The sequence below is a fragment of the Semicossyphus pulcher genome, unplaced genomic scaffold (genome assembly GCF_022749685.1).
Source record: "Semicossyphus pulcher isolate SPU_LCO1_2020_fin unplaced genomic scaffold, fSemPul1.0.p SCAF_22, whole genome shotgun sequence".
NCBI classification, from domain to species: domain Eukaryota; kingdom Metazoa; phylum Chordata; class Actinopteri; order Labriformes; family Labridae; genus Semicossyphus; species Semicossyphus pulcher.
This window is the reverse complement of record NW_027211696.1, coordinates 11,870,420-11,886,373: the sequence shown is the minus strand read 5'-3', so window position 1 is coordinate 11,886,373 and position 15,954 is coordinate 11,870,420. Positions and strand designations below refer to the sequence as shown.

General features: G+C 44.7%; 1 protein-coding gene across 1 annotated transcript in view; it reads right to left on the bottom strand.

The window, feature by feature from the left end:
• The window catches only part of LOC138601807 (probable E3 ubiquitin-protein ligase HERC1), a 42,023-nt gene that overhangs the window by 22,740 nt on the left and 3,329 nt on the right, over positions 1-15,954 (bottom strand). Inside the window, exons 2-35 of the mRNA XM_069673037.1 lie at positions 13,136-14,143; positions 12,169-12,264; positions 11,881-12,063; positions 10,667-10,879; positions 10,428-10,526; positions 10,189-10,285; positions 9,953-10,096; positions 9,743-9,870; positions 9,341-9,485; positions 9,055-9,226; positions 8,615-8,749; positions 8,165-8,330; positions 7,875-8,000; positions 7,200-7,424; positions 6,915-7,067; positions 6,687-6,819; positions 6,273-6,476; positions 5,954-6,175; positions 5,623-5,796; positions 5,413-5,527; positions 5,081-5,198; positions 4,678-4,879; positions 4,289-4,589; positions 4,145-4,193; positions 4,023-4,068; positions 2,868-3,121; positions 2,560-2,757; positions 2,317-2,437; positions 1,966-2,206; positions 1,712-1,878; positions 1,414-1,566; positions 1,224-1,321; positions 1,007-1,102; positions 254-421 (exon numbers count right to left, since the gene is read on the bottom strand). Of these exons, the coding sequence (XP_069529138.1) occupies positions 254-421; positions 1,007-1,102; positions 1,224-1,321; positions 1,414-1,566; positions 1,712-1,878; positions 1,966-2,206; positions 2,317-2,437; positions 2,560-2,757; positions 2,868-3,121; positions 4,023-4,068; positions 4,145-4,193; positions 4,289-4,589; positions 4,678-4,879; positions 5,081-5,198; positions 5,413-5,527; positions 5,623-5,796; positions 5,954-6,175; positions 6,273-6,476; positions 6,687-6,819; positions 6,915-7,067; positions 7,200-7,424; positions 7,875-8,000; positions 8,165-8,330; positions 8,615-8,749; positions 9,055-9,226; positions 9,341-9,485; positions 9,743-9,870; positions 9,953-10,096; positions 10,189-10,285; positions 10,428-10,526; positions 10,667-10,879; positions 11,881-12,063; positions 12,169-12,264; positions 13,136-14,110 (6,117 nt within the window). The 5' untranslated portion in view covers positions 14,111-14,143. The remainder of the gene's footprint in view (positions 1-253; positions 422-1,006; positions 1,103-1,223; positions 1,322-1,413; positions 1,567-1,711; positions 1,879-1,965; positions 2,207-2,316; positions 2,438-2,559; positions 2,758-2,867; positions 3,122-4,022; positions 4,069-4,144; positions 4,194-4,288; positions 4,590-4,677; positions 4,880-5,080; positions 5,199-5,412; positions 5,528-5,622; positions 5,797-5,953; positions 6,176-6,272; positions 6,477-6,686; positions 6,820-6,914; positions 7,068-7,199; positions 7,425-7,874; positions 8,001-8,164; positions 8,331-8,614; positions 8,750-9,054; positions 9,227-9,340; positions 9,486-9,742; positions 9,871-9,952; positions 10,097-10,188; positions 10,286-10,427; positions 10,527-10,666; positions 10,880-11,880; positions 12,064-12,168; positions 12,265-13,135; positions 14,144-15,954) is intronic.

Here is a 15,954-nt window from a genome sequence, read left to right as displayed (position 1 = left end):
ATTGGCCAGCTCTCGACGTCACAAAGTGCAGTGCATAGAAAAAACAGTGTGAAACCTGGCGTTCACAGCAGCCTGCAGACTGAGCTGAGAGGCCTGGGGATTACTCCAACATAGATTTGAAACTTCACTCAGGTTTAGTCTGGACATCCAACATTGTAACATTATATATATGTCTTAAAACAGCAGAATACCCTCTCTTTAAACATGATCTTTCAGTGGTAAAATGTGTATTTGTGTAGTTACTAGTCCTTACCTTCCAAATGAAGCAGCCAGATGTGATAGCAGTGGTCGCCAGGCCGTAACCTTTGCCCCCTGAGCCGTGCGAGAGGATGTTCCCGCTCTCCAAAGAACAGCAGATCAGCTTGTGAGGGTCAAAGGAAAAATCTCCGATAGGTATACATTCATCATAGCTGCCATGATTCTGCAAAACATAGGTGAGGGAAAAGAAAGCAGATATTACCAACAATGTTCAACTCTAAACATTAATCCTTAACGTGTTTCTACTGTTAATAAATGAGCATTATTAGCAAATCTCATTGCTAAAATGATCACATGACATTACCCTATTATATGCTTTGGAATTTGACACTAATTAAATGAGTTGGTATTTTTCTGTCCTCTTCCAGCCTCTCCTCCACCATAGAGAACAGGCCCATCTGTTCTATCAGGAGCCCTGCTGTGTCAATTTCATTACTGCCAGGAGTGAGTTTCACTTCTTCCTAAATGCAGATCCGCTGAGTCTTTAACACCTCTTTTATATTGTTATGAAAGTTATCATACGCTGTCTATTTTGGAAACAAGCTGAGATGTGTTTTACTGTAGAGAACACAAAGCTTAGCTTAGCATTCATACATTTATTAAGGATGCTTGTTATAATGATTTCTCACATTAAGCTGAAGGGTATAACTTCAACTCCAACAGGAAACAGCCTACAATAGAGGTGGGATATCTCAAACGTTTCAATCTTAGCTATTAATATAATGTTACTCTGATACTGCTCGATTACCCCCTTTTCTTTTTCAGTGGTCTCCTCCTGTTTCTTCTCAGCTAGTGGTTCCTTCCACATATAAACAGACAAGAGCTGGAAAAGTTGTTTGACAATCTGCAAAAAAACAGAAAGAGGGCGAAAAAAACATGAAAATTTACAATTTCAAAAACTGTAATTTTCGTGAACGCACCAATATTTTCTTGAGCTACATCACTTGCATCTTATAACATCATACCTGTTGAATTTGAGCAGGCTCAGAACAAGCAGGTAACAGTCTTTCTAAGACATGGAAGGCCAAAAGCTTTGTACGAAGGTTCTGGAAGTACGGGGATCCTGAAAAGAGGACAATAGAGGTGGAAAACTGCACATGTAAACAATACTGAGGTTGTTTTTTATCAACTTTCATTTATTTTATTTTGTCTTACCTAAAGTGCACTTGTGTGAAATTATGGCCATTAGTGGGTCAATCCATTTGACAAAAGTAGAAAGTCTTTTCATTACTCTTAGCGACAGCACGCGCCTCAGAAACACCAAGAAATCTGCCAGCTGAGATTCAACCACTTTGCTGCTTTCAGCTCCTGAAACAGCAAAACAGCAGAAACTCAAATACAGAAGGGCTGTGAAACAGGCTTTAGAAATGCCACATCTGTCCTTTAAAAGACATATATCATTGTGCTACAGGAGTTTTGTAATGATATTTTAGTGAAGTTATTATAACCACACCGAGTAGATTTGTGCTCTTGCTGCCGGAGTCCGGATCCATTCTCTCGGCTGTTCCTCTCTCCGACGTCTGCAGCTGGTGGAAAGTAAACAGGATATTTTGGAGCTGCTCACACATCACTTCCATTAGAGCATGGGATACATCCAAAGGCAGCAAATCCTCACAGGAGCTGAGAACACAGGACAATGTGTTATGCAAAGTATAAATACATACTTGTTTAATAATTTAAACAGAACAAAAAGTATTGTACAGTCACCTCGCAGCCACTGTCAGTATCTGTAACAGGCGGGTGCAAGCTAGTCTAACAGCCCCACTTAGTAACATGGATCCAGATGTAGAGGCTGCAAACCAGCCCTGGTTCATCAGTGCACAGCTGTTGTTGGTCAGCGTGGAGAGGATATCCAGGATTCCACACTTGATGACCAGCACCAGGTCCACTGGCTGGTAGCAGAAATTCAGTGCAAACATTGAGGCTAGGAGAAGGTGCTGGCAGGAGCCTGGGCATGACAGGGACAAAATCTTAATTACATGCATTTTAAAGCAAAAGCTGCTGACTAAAATAGCCAACATGGAGCACTTAAAAAGGACTTCAAATACAAGCATGAACCTGGATGTTCTTTTTCCAGCACGACCCTCTGTTTGAGGACACGCACCACCTGCTGGTAGAAGGTGTGGGCTGCAGATTGAAGCTCTCTTTGTGTATCAATAGAAGCTGTTTGCGTACCAGACTGGATGGAGATAAAATGGATTGGAGAGTAATTTGAAACATTACACGTAAACATATCATTCAGTGTTTTAAATTAAAGGTGATGGTGTCAAATATTAACTTAAGCATGATCAGAGGATGTACCATGTAGTGCTGCGTCTCGTAATTAGCACCAGAGTGAGAGCTGATGATTTGCGTTCCCAAAGCGAAGCATCCAGACAGGAACTGAAGCTGCACCGACTGCAACAGTGCAGGAAACTGAGGGGAGACGGGGAAACTGCTGCTCTTCTCCTCCATCTTAGACAGGAAGGATGACATCTGACACAGGGCTTCCAGACGCAACTGATCACAACAAAGGGAATGGTTAGTAGTCGCTAAAGACACCACAAAAAGATGCAGTCTGTCTAATTCCTCTGTAGTAATATTTAAATGTTCGTTTAAAATATAATTACCTCGGCCCTCTGTTGCTGCTGCAGTATAGCAAAGGTAATGGCCTTTGGATCTGCCTGACTACAAGTCTGTCCAGCAGGCGGTGTAGGTGTGGGGGGTGACAAATGGTTCAGGCTTCCACAGACAAAGTGGAAAACTTGGTTAAGAATAGGCAGCGTGTTGTTGCCAGAGTTGGGCATGGAGGTGGTGGGGCTGATACACTGGCGCAGGCGATCCCAGGCGTCTCTCATGATGCCCAGAGAACACAGAGGTAAGCCTGTAAAAGACATGAGAGAAAGAGTTGGTAGAGCAGGCGCCCCAAGTACAGAGGCCACAGTCCTCAACGCACTGATCGCAGGTTCGACTCCAAGTCAGCCAATCGTATGGTGCATGTCATCACCCAGCCTCTACTCCCCACATTTCCTCTCTATCTTCAGCTATCCTATCTAATAACTCTACTTTCTCAACCGGACCTCGACAAAGAAATCCACTCACTCAAAATCTCCAGCTTAGACTACTGTAACTCCCTCCTCTTCGGAATCAACCACAAATCACTCTCTCGCCTCCAACTAGTCCAGAATGCAGCAGCTAGGCTTCTTACTGGTTTCAACAGAGGACATCACATCACCATAATCCTGGCTTGACAACATTGGCTTCCTGTTACTTTTAGAATTGATTTTAAGATTTGACTTCATTTTTAAAGCACATATGGGTATGGCTCCAAGCTACATTACAGAATTGTTGACACCCTGTGAGCCAGACCGCAGCCTCAGATCCTCAGGTGGGGGCCTTCTGTCTCCTCTCTCCTCCTCTTTTGTCCCCTTGGTCTTATGTATGGCCACGTGTTGCCTTTTGGGTTTAGTGATTTGCTTATTGTGTGATTTGCTTTGCTTGGTTGTCAAAGGACTTTGTAAACTCTTGTTTTTAAAGGTGCTTTATTAATTAAAAAAAGCCACAGCCAGATTTTTTTTATGCTAAAAGCCTGTCTTTACGGAAAGCTAAGCTAAGGTAGTTAATGGCTAATGCCTTGTATGAAGTGGACAGATATGAGAGTGGTGTTATTCTTATCTAACTCTATGAAAAAGCGACTCCCTCTTTAAACCAGGACTGCAGGGTAGGACTCTCCTTAAAAGGGTAATTAATTGAACAAACATTAAGGAAACATGTATTCCACTTACCCATTTTATTCTTGGTGGATCCTAAAGAGGTTTTTGATTGGTCAGACTGAATAAAACAAAGAAAGTGCATTAGCATTATAGAGGAGGTTTGGGGCTATACTTTAGTACAGTACAAGACTTACCTGTTTTCTGCCATCAGCAGACATCACAACGAATTCTGCTGTTGACTTCCTGAAAGAGGGATGATGCGACCAGTTAGTGCAGAAACAGCCAACAGAAAATCACAGCTGCATTAAAACAAACATATGCTCCCAAACAAACTCTACCTTCCTCCGCTGCTCATAGCCTGGCTGCTCTCTCTTTCGCTGGGTTCCACCCACGCAGGCCTGACGCCCAGCAGGAGGAAGAGGCAGCGGGACACCACCAGATGGCAGGCGGCAGGGAAAGACATGCTTTCCTCGGATTCCCTCTGCCTCTCCCACTGATGCTTAGGATCCAGATCCCTCTCCGGGCTGACAGGGCTCTCCATGCTGCTGGGGAGGGTGGAGGTGCCAAAGGACTCGTATACTGTGACGCTCTGCTGGACCTGCATGGCCTCCCGGGTGGCCATGAAGGACTCCAGGACCTCTGCAGAGTGAGGAGACAGATGCGTTTGTGTATTTCTGTCTGGGATTTTAACATCACTTCAGGTGGGGCAGAAATACAGATTTCTAACCTGACAGGTACATACGACTGTTGCCAAACGCGTCCTCCTCTGCGACCTCTTCCTGGTTGTGGTTGGCTGTGGGGGTTGGTGGTACCTGCACCTCCCTGCTACAGTGACCTCTCGACGGCTGCTCTTGATCCTTTCCCACCTGCTCCACGGAGGTGCTCGGCTCCTGCCTGTCTGCATCGGGACTTTGCGGTGATTGAGTCGTCTATAATTTGAAAGATGTGTTAAATACAGGCAGTATTTTTGTCTCTTACATGATCAGAGTCATTTTTAATATAATGGAAAAATGTAAAAGTGTGCAATAACAAGATTATACTGTTCATAAATCCCTCTTAACTTTGTCATAAATAGCTGCATTACGTGTATTTAATTAGGTCTCTAAGTGGAGTCATTTTAGTAATGGTACCTGTCTGGCAGCAGTCGGCGCCTGTGACATCCTTGGAGAGTTTTTATGGGCCAACAGAGTGCTTCGGATTTTATAAACCGTCTCATAGAGGTCTAACAGCGTCTCACCGGGCTCATATCTGTCTCAAGGTAGAGAGGATAAATAAAGAGGATAATTAACACACTGCTCTGCACTGCAGTAAGGGCGATAATGATGCTCTACATCATCCAATCCTTTATAAAAATGGAAAAACACCTCAACATTAAAGTCGGCCTCTTGTGGTTTCAACATAAAACGCACAGGAACATGTATTTTGATGTATTTCAAGTAATGTAACAGTTTGTGTGACTGACCTGTCCTGCCAACAGGCCTCGTTCTGCATCCCGGTGTGCTTCAGCAGAGCTGCCAGACTGCAGCGACAGACAGTCTGCAGCAAACAGTCGCCCGAAGAGCCTCCACTCTCCCACTCTGCTCCCCCAGCAACACAACACAACTCAATTAGTCACAAAACAGAAAAACACACATCATCATTTTTCATATAACACATTCATAAGTCAAAGCACCTTTACTGTGCGCATACTCCTCCATCTTCTGCCACAGTTCGCCTGCTGCTCCTCTGGAGGATCCCAGAGCCAGTTCTAGTAAAGTTCTGGTCTCCTCATTCAGACTGAGCTCGGCCAACCTGGCGTCGCTACTGCCCAGCAGTACCACTTCAGTGAGCCATGCCATGCTGGAGTCTGCAGGAATACAAGAGACGTAGGACAAGCAAATGATTGATTATGCTCAAACTAAATGTGGACACACTGATGCAACACTCAAGTGGAGATGACCATTTAGTTTGCCAAAACATTAGCACATATGACAGCATGGACAACAAGCAGTCTGTTTTCCTACCCAGCTGTTCGTAGTCCATCTCCAGGCCGTTCCTGAGGAGGACATTTGATAACCAGAATTCTGATGTTTTCTCCTGATGTGAGGGCGGCGGGCCCTGCAGCATACCACCAAGGCAACGGCCGACTGCCAATGCCACAGACCGCTCCAGGTCCAACAGCCAAACCCACATGCACTCCTCTTCCTGCTGCTGCTGTCCAATGCATGTGTTTTCTTCACCTTTATCTGTAAGGAAGATCCCATGTCAAACAAGTATAATCGTTAAAAACTATACCTGAAGATAAATCTATGGGTCAAGCTTGTAAATTTAAATTCCACTGACCTGAACAGGTTTTCTGAGCCTCCACCCCTAATTCTTGTTCCTCCAGGGGGCCCGTCTCTGGCAGCAGCCTGTTGAAATCATTGAGGTGCTCCAGCAGGGTCAGTAAATGGCTCAGGAGAGGTTGAACTGTGGCCAGGGGCAGCAGCAGCAGGGAGTACATGACCTGGCACAGCAGGCTGCCAGCCACTGAGTTGTACAAAACCACTGGGACAAGAGTTGAGATTAGAGAGGGGGATTAGAGAGAGTGATAAAAATAACTGAGGAATATGGACAGCAAAAACAGAAGGCATTCAAGAAAAAAAAGAGGGGAAAACGAGTTCTGAAAGGCTATTTTGTGAATTAAAGGGCCATAGAAACAACTGCAAACAACAATAAATACGTGGGACAAGAAGGTAACTAAAATAAATCTCTTACTGTGCAGCTTCTTGATGATTTGTTTATCCAGGGAACTTTCCTTCAGCAGTTTGGTGGATCTCCCGAGAGTCTCAGCAGCACAGGGAAGCAGCAGGTAAAGATGCTCACGAAGCAGCGTCACACTGGTGTCGTCCTGCAGAATAACGGGATCATTGTGAACATGAATGCAACCATATGTCTGTAAAACCCTTTAAATATAAGTAACTTGTATAGCTGACTGTATTGCACCTCAGTGCTGGAATGGATGTAGCAATGAGCAAGCAGGTGTTTGTGAAGTCCGGACAGCAGCTGGTGGAAGTGAGAGGGAGGATCAGTCTGTCCCTGGTTATCACTTGATAGCTGCTTGTCGCTGTTTTTCTCCAATTCCCCAAACGCCCGCTCCTGTGTGAGCAGACACAACAAAAGTCATGTGGAGGAGTGAGAACATCATCGTCTTATTTAACCGTAGCATGGGCAAAAAAAATATCAATAAATGTGAGAGAGAAAATATTGTGAATGCTCTCCTTTTCATACCGTGTAAAAGCCTATGCTGAGGAGCAGCGTCCTGAGCAGCACCTCTGCTAAGTGCAGAGGATCGTAGGACTCGACAGAGCTGGATGAAGAGGCTGCTCGGGCGGACATAGCGGGTGTCAGAGGGGGTCCCAGGACTGTCACCTCCCCAAAATTGCTGTAACCCAGTAGAGAAGCTACATGGCTCTGATCCTGAAGGCTGCTGAGGACCATGTCTAACTGCAGACGCTTTAAAAACACACAGAGATTAGAGGATTGTCCGGTGTTTGATCCTTTAAATGTGGGATTGCCTAAAGAAAAAATTAGCTGAGGAGGAGTAATTATTTCACAGCAGATTTTCACAACATTCAAGCAGTCTTCAACACATTGCCTAGCAACGCTCCGAGTTGGCAATGTGAGTTCAACAAACACACTGTTCGTTAGCTTCCATCCATTTTCTTGCCAGCTATCTGGATCGTAGTTAAAATGAGGACAGCCAAGCAGCCAGGGCAGAATACATCTCATTTATTAAAGCAAGAGACATGTGAGTGTCTCCTGTGTTTACACCAACATCTTCTATAAAAATCATATTGATGACAAAGACATTACTGAGACACAGAAGCAGAAGAAGCCATCATGGTTATGATAGCCAGCCATACTATAACGTGTGTGGAAATGGCCCAAAGGAGCTCTACGTACCTGTCCTTTGGAGAGGACATTTAAGCTCTGAGGGCCCTGAGGAAGGAGGGACAGGAGCAGCTCTGTCCTTTCCCTCAGAGGAGGCAACAGCAGAGACGCACCGATGGACAGCGTGTTCAGGACGGCCTGCGGGTGGTTAGAAATGTCATCACAATGTGAAAAGACAAAGATTAGCATTTACTGCAGGCAATACATAACACAATTAGTATATACAGGCTGCTACAACCCACTTTATACTGTGATTTAGACACAAAAATATCATCTTTATTACACACAGACTGTTACTTTACCTGCTGTATGGAGTCTGGCATATTTGTATCTATGAGCCTGAAGAGCAGGTTTCTGAGCGGCCTGCCCTGAGCCCCTAAAACCATGGCTCCAGTGCCTCCAGCGTGGGCCAAGGACAGGTGGATGGACAGCAGCTTCATGCACAGCAAGAGGAACTGATGGTGGTCCCTGAGGAATACATGGAGAGGGCTTAGGAGTGTCAGTCAGACTGTCAGAGTGTCAGGTGGATAGGGGAGGAATTGAATGTGATGTTTCCCCTTGAAAATAATAAATACAATCTTCTGTTACAGGTTATAAAACCACAAATGTTCGCGGTGTAAAATCCATCAATTTACAGTAGATAGATGTATCGCTTCAGTGATCCACGATTCAATATTATCGTCATATTTAAGATATTCAAACTTGTGATTTACACCCAAAATAACTTCTGCAGTGTTCCTCCTTTGTCGTACCTTTTAGATAAGAATGGAGCAGGAGGTGTGTCATCCCCGATGCCATCACAGTAACTCTCTAGGAAGTTGCGCAGGTAGGTAAAAGTGCTCTCTTCCAAGTCGACACAGAAGGGTCTGTGCCACGCCACCAGTTGCCTGAAAAAATGCCAAGTCACTCAGAAAAGGGCTGTGCCAGCACAAATGTGTCAGAACTAGCGAGACAGATCCACAGATCCGACAGCAGAGGAAGAAAAGACCAGATCAGCAGGATGTAACAATGCTGAACGCTGAAATCTTGCTAGACAGAGATGCCACTCTGATTTTTTTTTGGTGAGTTTAAATATTTTTACAGAGTAGAGGACCAAAATACACAGACGAACAAAAAAGCAAGGACTATAAGACTTTGCTCGCTGAGTTGAATATAGATTGGATTATGAAAATAAGACAAGATGAGGACTCACCGGTCGGTTGGAACCGCAGTCCAGGCCAGACTGTGAGAGGTGCCTGCAGTGATTTGCTGGATGGACACCCCCTCTAGACCGAGCACCTTCTTGGGTTTGGTGATTGGTGTTGAGGTGTGGCCCTGTCCACACTGACCCATGGTGTTGTTCCCCCAGGCAAACACTTCATTCTCTGCAGAAAAAGTGTAGATAGTGTACATAGCAGTCAGATCCAGTTCTGAACATAACTATCAAAACTATTATTCTGTCACCACATTGAATGACTGTTATGCCAGAGGTCTCTTACCGTGGGACAGAGCCAGACAGTGGCTGTCTCCGCATGAGATATCAATGATCTTGGTGATGCTCAGGTCTTCTATAAACCTGGGTCGCAGAGAGGTCGTCTCAGAGGAGCCGCATCCTAAACACGATCCACAGCCCCATGCAAACACCTAAAAAAACAAAATTTATTAGACTAAATAGACTTTGTTCCATCCTTGTGTTTCGGTTTGAAGAATTAAAAATACATAATTTCAAGTGTTGGCAATTGTTAAGGTGGTGCTAAAATGCTCCTTCAAAATAAGAGCGTCCCACAAAAAGAATGAGTTGGCTTAGCTACGGTTAGTTAGACATTTTAACATTTTCAGTTGCAAACTTCTGCAGTTCTGACATTGAAAATCCTTGTCTGACCCAAACTGCTTCCTCTCACCTGTCCTGCAGAGGTAAGGGCAAGAGATGACTGGCTGCCTGCACACACTTTCCTGATGATGAATCCGTGCAGGGCCTCTATGACCTTGGGGCGATACACACGATTGGTGTCTCCGTGACCTAATTTACCTGCATGTGCGAGAAGCAGAATTAGCTCAACACTAGCTTAAGACGTTTCTGCTGTGACAGACCACATAAAGAAAAGACACACCATTGTCCCCTCCTCCAAAGGACCACACAGTGCGTCCATCCTGCGCCACAGCAATGGTGTGCGAGCTGCCACAGGCCACCTGCCCCACACCACTGATGTCCTTCACTAGCGTGGGCACGTTCCGGCTCTGACTGTCACTGTGACCTGCTCAGGGGAGGAAAACGGGACACTGTGAGGCTGTTGCCGACAAAGCAGAGGAGGGATTTCTTTTACGTCTTAAGAAATAAAGTGTGTACCCAGTCTGCCAAAGTCGCCTTCTCCCCACGTATAAAGCTCTCCATCATTAGTCACAGCGGCGCTGTGTCTGTAGCCAGCAGACACACAAACAACAACCTGGCAGAGACACAAAGATGGACTAATCGTGAAGTTAAATCACATGGTTTTCCACACAAATACTAGTGAATAAATTAAAAGAAGACTCCAGTGCTGAATTTAAGATCTTATTCTCAACAATCGGCATTTTCTTTGTGCTTACTTTGCCAAACAGCGGCCTTTGTATGATCTTGGGGTATTTCTGCGTAGCACTGTTGCCGTGACCCAGTTTCCCATATTCTCCATCACCCCAGCTGAACACCTGAAAGAAAAAATTTTGCATGTTTGCATTTTTCATCATCAAGACTTGACTGTAAATAAGTTCTATAAACACTCCTTACATACATCAAAGCATAAGTCTGCATGCCTGTGAAATATGTAACAGTAGTTGTAACCTCTTACCTCTCCCTCTACAGTGATGGCCAGAGTGTGACCATCAGAGCCCTTAGAAGAGGAAACTTTCTTCATGTTCCTATGAGGCTCCAGAACAAGCTTCTTAGGCATTGACTGGTTGTTGGAGTCTCCCAGGCCCAGACGGCCATAGCTGCCTTTTCCACATGCTTTCACTGAGCCGTCTGCAGACACCGAGAAGGTGCAGTACTGGCCTGCCTCGATCTGAAAGTAGTCAATATAATAAATGTAAATGATTCTGGTGTTGTGATAAATTGAAAGAAATTTTAACTTTGATCTATTTGTACGGACATTTTTTTGTAATAATGTAAAGGATGTCTCATAATGTCTCAACATTATTTGGTAAAAATGTTATGAAAGCTAAAACCCATCTGGGGCTTGTTGCATAAGTGATTTATATTACAGCATTATCGTTTCCTATTGTAAAAGTGCTACTTTGATGCTGGATTTATAAAAAAAAAGATACAAAATAATTATTAAATAAAGTAAAGTAGACTTTGTATGATTGAACAAGATGCACTTTAAAGGAGCAATTCGCCCCTGGAAAAAGGCACTGTCACTGTAATCGATAGACGCAATAATATTTGAAATTGGCGCCATAGCTGTGGAGAAAGTTGTTCCTACAACACCCAGCGTGCATTGCGACCCCTCCCTCTGAAAGGAACGGCCCAGCGAGAGACGCTGGAGTGAAATACTATTTTTTTCGCTGCAGGCAACGGCTCAGAGCGGTACAGAATCTGATATACGACGAGAATATACCTGTGGATCGTCTAAAAAATCTTCAGGTCTGCAGTCTACATTTCAAACCTGATGATTTTCAACGAGACATGACATCGGAAGTGTAGTTAAGCAAGCTCCTTGGCCTCCGCCAGATGATGGTTTAACGTAGTCTGGCGGAGGTTTTCCAGGGCCAATTGGAGAAGCAGATAGCGTCCTCCAAAGGCACAAAGCCAAATTGCATTTTTGTCTGCCATAATGGCATTAGCTCTCCATAATAGCATGATAGGACTGAGGCTGAAAATTGGCGAACTGGCCCTTTAAATTCATATGAGAGGTAAAGAAAAAGAAGAAGTCTCTAGGAAATGAATATATAATATAATACGTTTTTTTCTAATATGAACATTCTAAACTGTAATAATGAAAAATGAATACAGTGTAAAAATAAGTCAACATGTAAACGGTCCTACGCTTATGGATAACCATACCATTTGGGCATCACTGAAGCCCTGAGTCAGCTTTGGCAGCAGGATCTTCTCCAGCGTTCCCTCTGCCAGCTGGTGGCTGCTGTTGCTGCCCCAGACATACACCATCACTGTGTCACTGTCTGAGCCCGGAGAGGCAGCGTCCGTGCTGCAGGAGCACAGGCAGTAGGATGCGAGGTTACAAATCTGTCAAAAAGGGGGAGGGTGACGCCCATAGAGTCAGTAACTGGAAAGTATAACAGATTTTAGTAGCGCTTGTATGTTGCAGTATGTGACTTAACTATGTCTTACCTCCTCAAACAGGCAGAGAGCTGCCTGAGAGAGTCGACAAAGTCCATCTGCGTCCTTCTTTAGCACCTGAGTATTGACGGAGTCCCCACGGAAACCCTGGAGAAAAAAGAGTCTGTTTTTACTATAACTTGCGACAATCAATCTGTTTGTGTGCCTGACTTATAATTTTATGCAATATTCTTACTAAACCAGAAGTTAATAGCAGAACAGCCTCTCTCCCCACAACAGAAACATGTCGCTGCATGATCAAGTAGAAGTCATGAAAGACAAAGAGCCAAAACATCTGAGATTCTTGTCCTCAGATGCAGATACTGTGATCAAAGTAAGCTATTATAGAGCTTTCAATTATATGAATGATGTGGTTATCAGGCAAATCAATCATGAGGTAGTTGGCAATGTGCAGCCTCGGTTGTAAACTGTCCAGAAATATTGCAAAGCTGATTAGCCTGCTGAATGATGACTCAATATGCATATCAACAGAGAGCAGAAGACTGACTCAATCATAATCCTTGTCTGCACACGAATGCATCACTCCGCGCTTCAAACGATTCTGTTCAATAAAAAACCACTGCCAGCAGCAGGGAGCCATTTTCCTGCTTTACAGACAATGCACCTCATTCATTATTGTGTTCATACATGTTTTATGCCATATAATTTATGAGGTAACCAGTGCTGCCAATGGAAACACGACATGCCAAACAGGAAGCAGGGAAACCACAAAGCAAATTTGCAACAGGCAGAAAAAAGCTGTTTCACAATAAAATGTTGCACAACTTATTTTTTGTTACTATAATTTTTAATGTTTCTGTTTAGGGACTATGGATGCCTTCTTGTAAACTCCTGCATGTTAACACAGAGACAAAACTACGGCTGAATCGAGCCAATGGAAAATACAGTAAAAGAAAGAATACTCCAAAACAACAGACAAAAAAAAAACACAACCAAATTTGCAGCACACATAACGTACCGAGTATTGCCTCATTTGGAGAAGGGTTTGATGGATTACATCAAAGCCCACACCAGCTGAATGCTGGGAGCTCAGTGAGGAGGAGGAGGAAGACAGTGTAGAGGTGGATGAGGACATGGAAGCAGCCAAGGCAACCTCCACCCACTCCAGTAGGAACTTTAGAGATCCTCTCTGCATGGCCAGGCCGAGCAGCAGCTCCAGCGCTAGCCTCCGCCCGGTCGGGTCCGCGCCGCCAGCCCCGCTGCTCACTGACGTCTTCTTCAGGAAGTCGGCCACTTGTGCTAAGCAGTCCAGTCCGACCGACGGGATCTTATTCTCGTTGGCTAAAGAGAGCGGCGGCAGAGAGGACAGAACAGACGAGGCTGTGGCGAGCACGTCATTGCAAAGCACCGACTCTGGATGCACAGAGGCTGCGTACCTCCAGTTCTGCTGCAGCAACGAGAAGAGCAGACTCAAACCAGTCCTCACGCCCATCTCTATCAGAACATCCGTACCCGATTTGACTTTGGATGCAGCCCCCGCGAGGCAGGGCTCTGAGGCCAGCTCAAGTGGCCCACATTCAGTCCCGCTGTCTGTGGACTGGGAGGGCAGCTGCACCCTGAACTTGTCATGGTATTTGCTGTGGAGTGCGTAGTAGATCCTCTGGAGGACCACCAGCCTGTGGTGGAGGCCGAGGGTGTAGGAGGTTTGCGTAAGCATGCGGTGAGCGAGCCATCGCTGGCTGTGAAGCAGGGATGACAGGTACTCTTCCTTCTCTGCAGAGGCACTGGACTCGCACTCGAAGTCTGGCAGGCGTGGGCCGACGAGCTCTTGAACAGGTTGAGCGAGAGTCACCACCTCCTTGTTGTGAAGGAGCTTGTTGTAGAGCTCAGCAGCTCCATTCCTCCTGGCTGTTTGTACACTGTCCTCTGAAGCCCAGGAGCTATTGAAGTGCTCCTGCCACTTCAGCAATACATGGGTCTGACAGGGCACCATGTCTGAGCATTATATCTCCACTCAGATGTCCACCTGGAAAACAGAGAGGGGAAATATGATTAAAAGAGCTTACCAGGCCTATCTATAAATTCACACGTATCATTCCCTCACACTTGATTAACATAAAGAAATGAATCCTTGCGAGGCAACATTTGCAGCCAAAAGCTTCTTCATCTTCTAATGCTTTTTTCCTGCCAAGTGAAGTGTCAGGTTTCTCTTTACTGGTGGCACTTCTCCAACATACAGTACATCCAGGCTAGTGGCATAGGCCCAGTGGGTATCACTGAAATAGGTCGTCTCACCCTACTCTAACAGCTAATCAACACACCCACACTAATGAGGGAATTTTTGTCTCGCACAAGCTGCTACACAATATTAAACGGATGTCTTCGTTTATTATCATTTAAAAGTCATAAGCCCTCAAAAATTGAATTTATATTCTCTGTCATAGTCACAGTGCAGTTGCTGTCTCCAAGTTGGTCGCATAACTGTGAAACACAAGACTATTGAAGCTCCACCTAACCCCCTGTCTGCCTGTTTTCTACACAGATAAAGAGAACGTCTCTTGTTGCTTATAAATGAAAACTATACACTCACACAGGAACAGCCTTCCCGGAACAATGACAGAGGGTCTATTACCTGGATTCAAATGGCATTCAATACCTCCGCTGCACTAAATAAGCGACACCGGGGGTTTAATAAATGTGTGACTCCACATCAGGCGTTTAATAAGCACCACCCTGTATTGAATCACTCCTGGCGGTGTTAGACATTCATCTCTGCTCTGTGGTTTTCTTAGCCAATATATATTTAAACTGTTATCAGCCAGGAGAAGACCGCAATAATCAAGCACTGTAATTTCACCAGCTGTTTGATAGGTAAACACTTTTCATTTGCGCATGCTGAGTGGGATAAGCCAGCTTGCCTACTGTTTTTGTAACCTTTCTGCTTGTGGCATCAGAGGACCACTTAGAAATTAATTATTCACTAGTAATAAAATCTTGTCAATTAGAGCATGTTTTCTTTTGTCAATCCATTCTCATCTTATATAATCGCAAAGATATTAATGTTATAGAATTTTCACGATGCAGGGGTCACGTTTAGTAACATTTTAGGACAATTTTTTTTTAATTTACCACTATTATGTCATTGAAAATATTTGCTTCTTTACACACCACCATGATGACGTAATAGCAATGGAAATGGTGCGTATTGTCACACTGTTGTTAGCATGGTAATGGTGTGATAATGGTTACCATCACCTACCAGCTACCCAGACAAACAGCAAAGGAGATCAGTGCTCGATTAGTGTTGTCTTCTTTGTGTGATCGGGTGTTTACAGGTCCACTTTACCGGCTGTTAACACCAGAGAACGGATGCCTTATCTGTTTATGTATTATTGTCCATAGTGATGATTACATCTGATCATTGACATATGGCAATTTGATAGACATCCCCTTGTGTAGGTTCCCCTTTTGCCACCAAAAAAGCCCTGACCCGTCGAGACACAGACTCCACTAGACCTCTGAAGGTGTGCTGAGGTATCAGCAGCAGATCCTTTAAGTCCTGTAAAGCCCCTTTCCCACTGGTCAAAAAAAAACAGCTAACACTCTGCTTTTTTCCTTAGTGGGAAAGCTTACGATCGACATTCAGACCGGGGTCAAATGACTCTGCAGTAGACCCGGGTAATTATCACCTCAGCTCCGATCGGTATTGACGGGAACACAAAACCCGTGTCGACACGCTAATCTCCGCCCCCTTTTTGTCATCTCAGCTACAAATTCCACTCGTCTCCATCTGAGCAGCGCTTGAACATCGTCACCGCCAAGTTTGATACACAGACT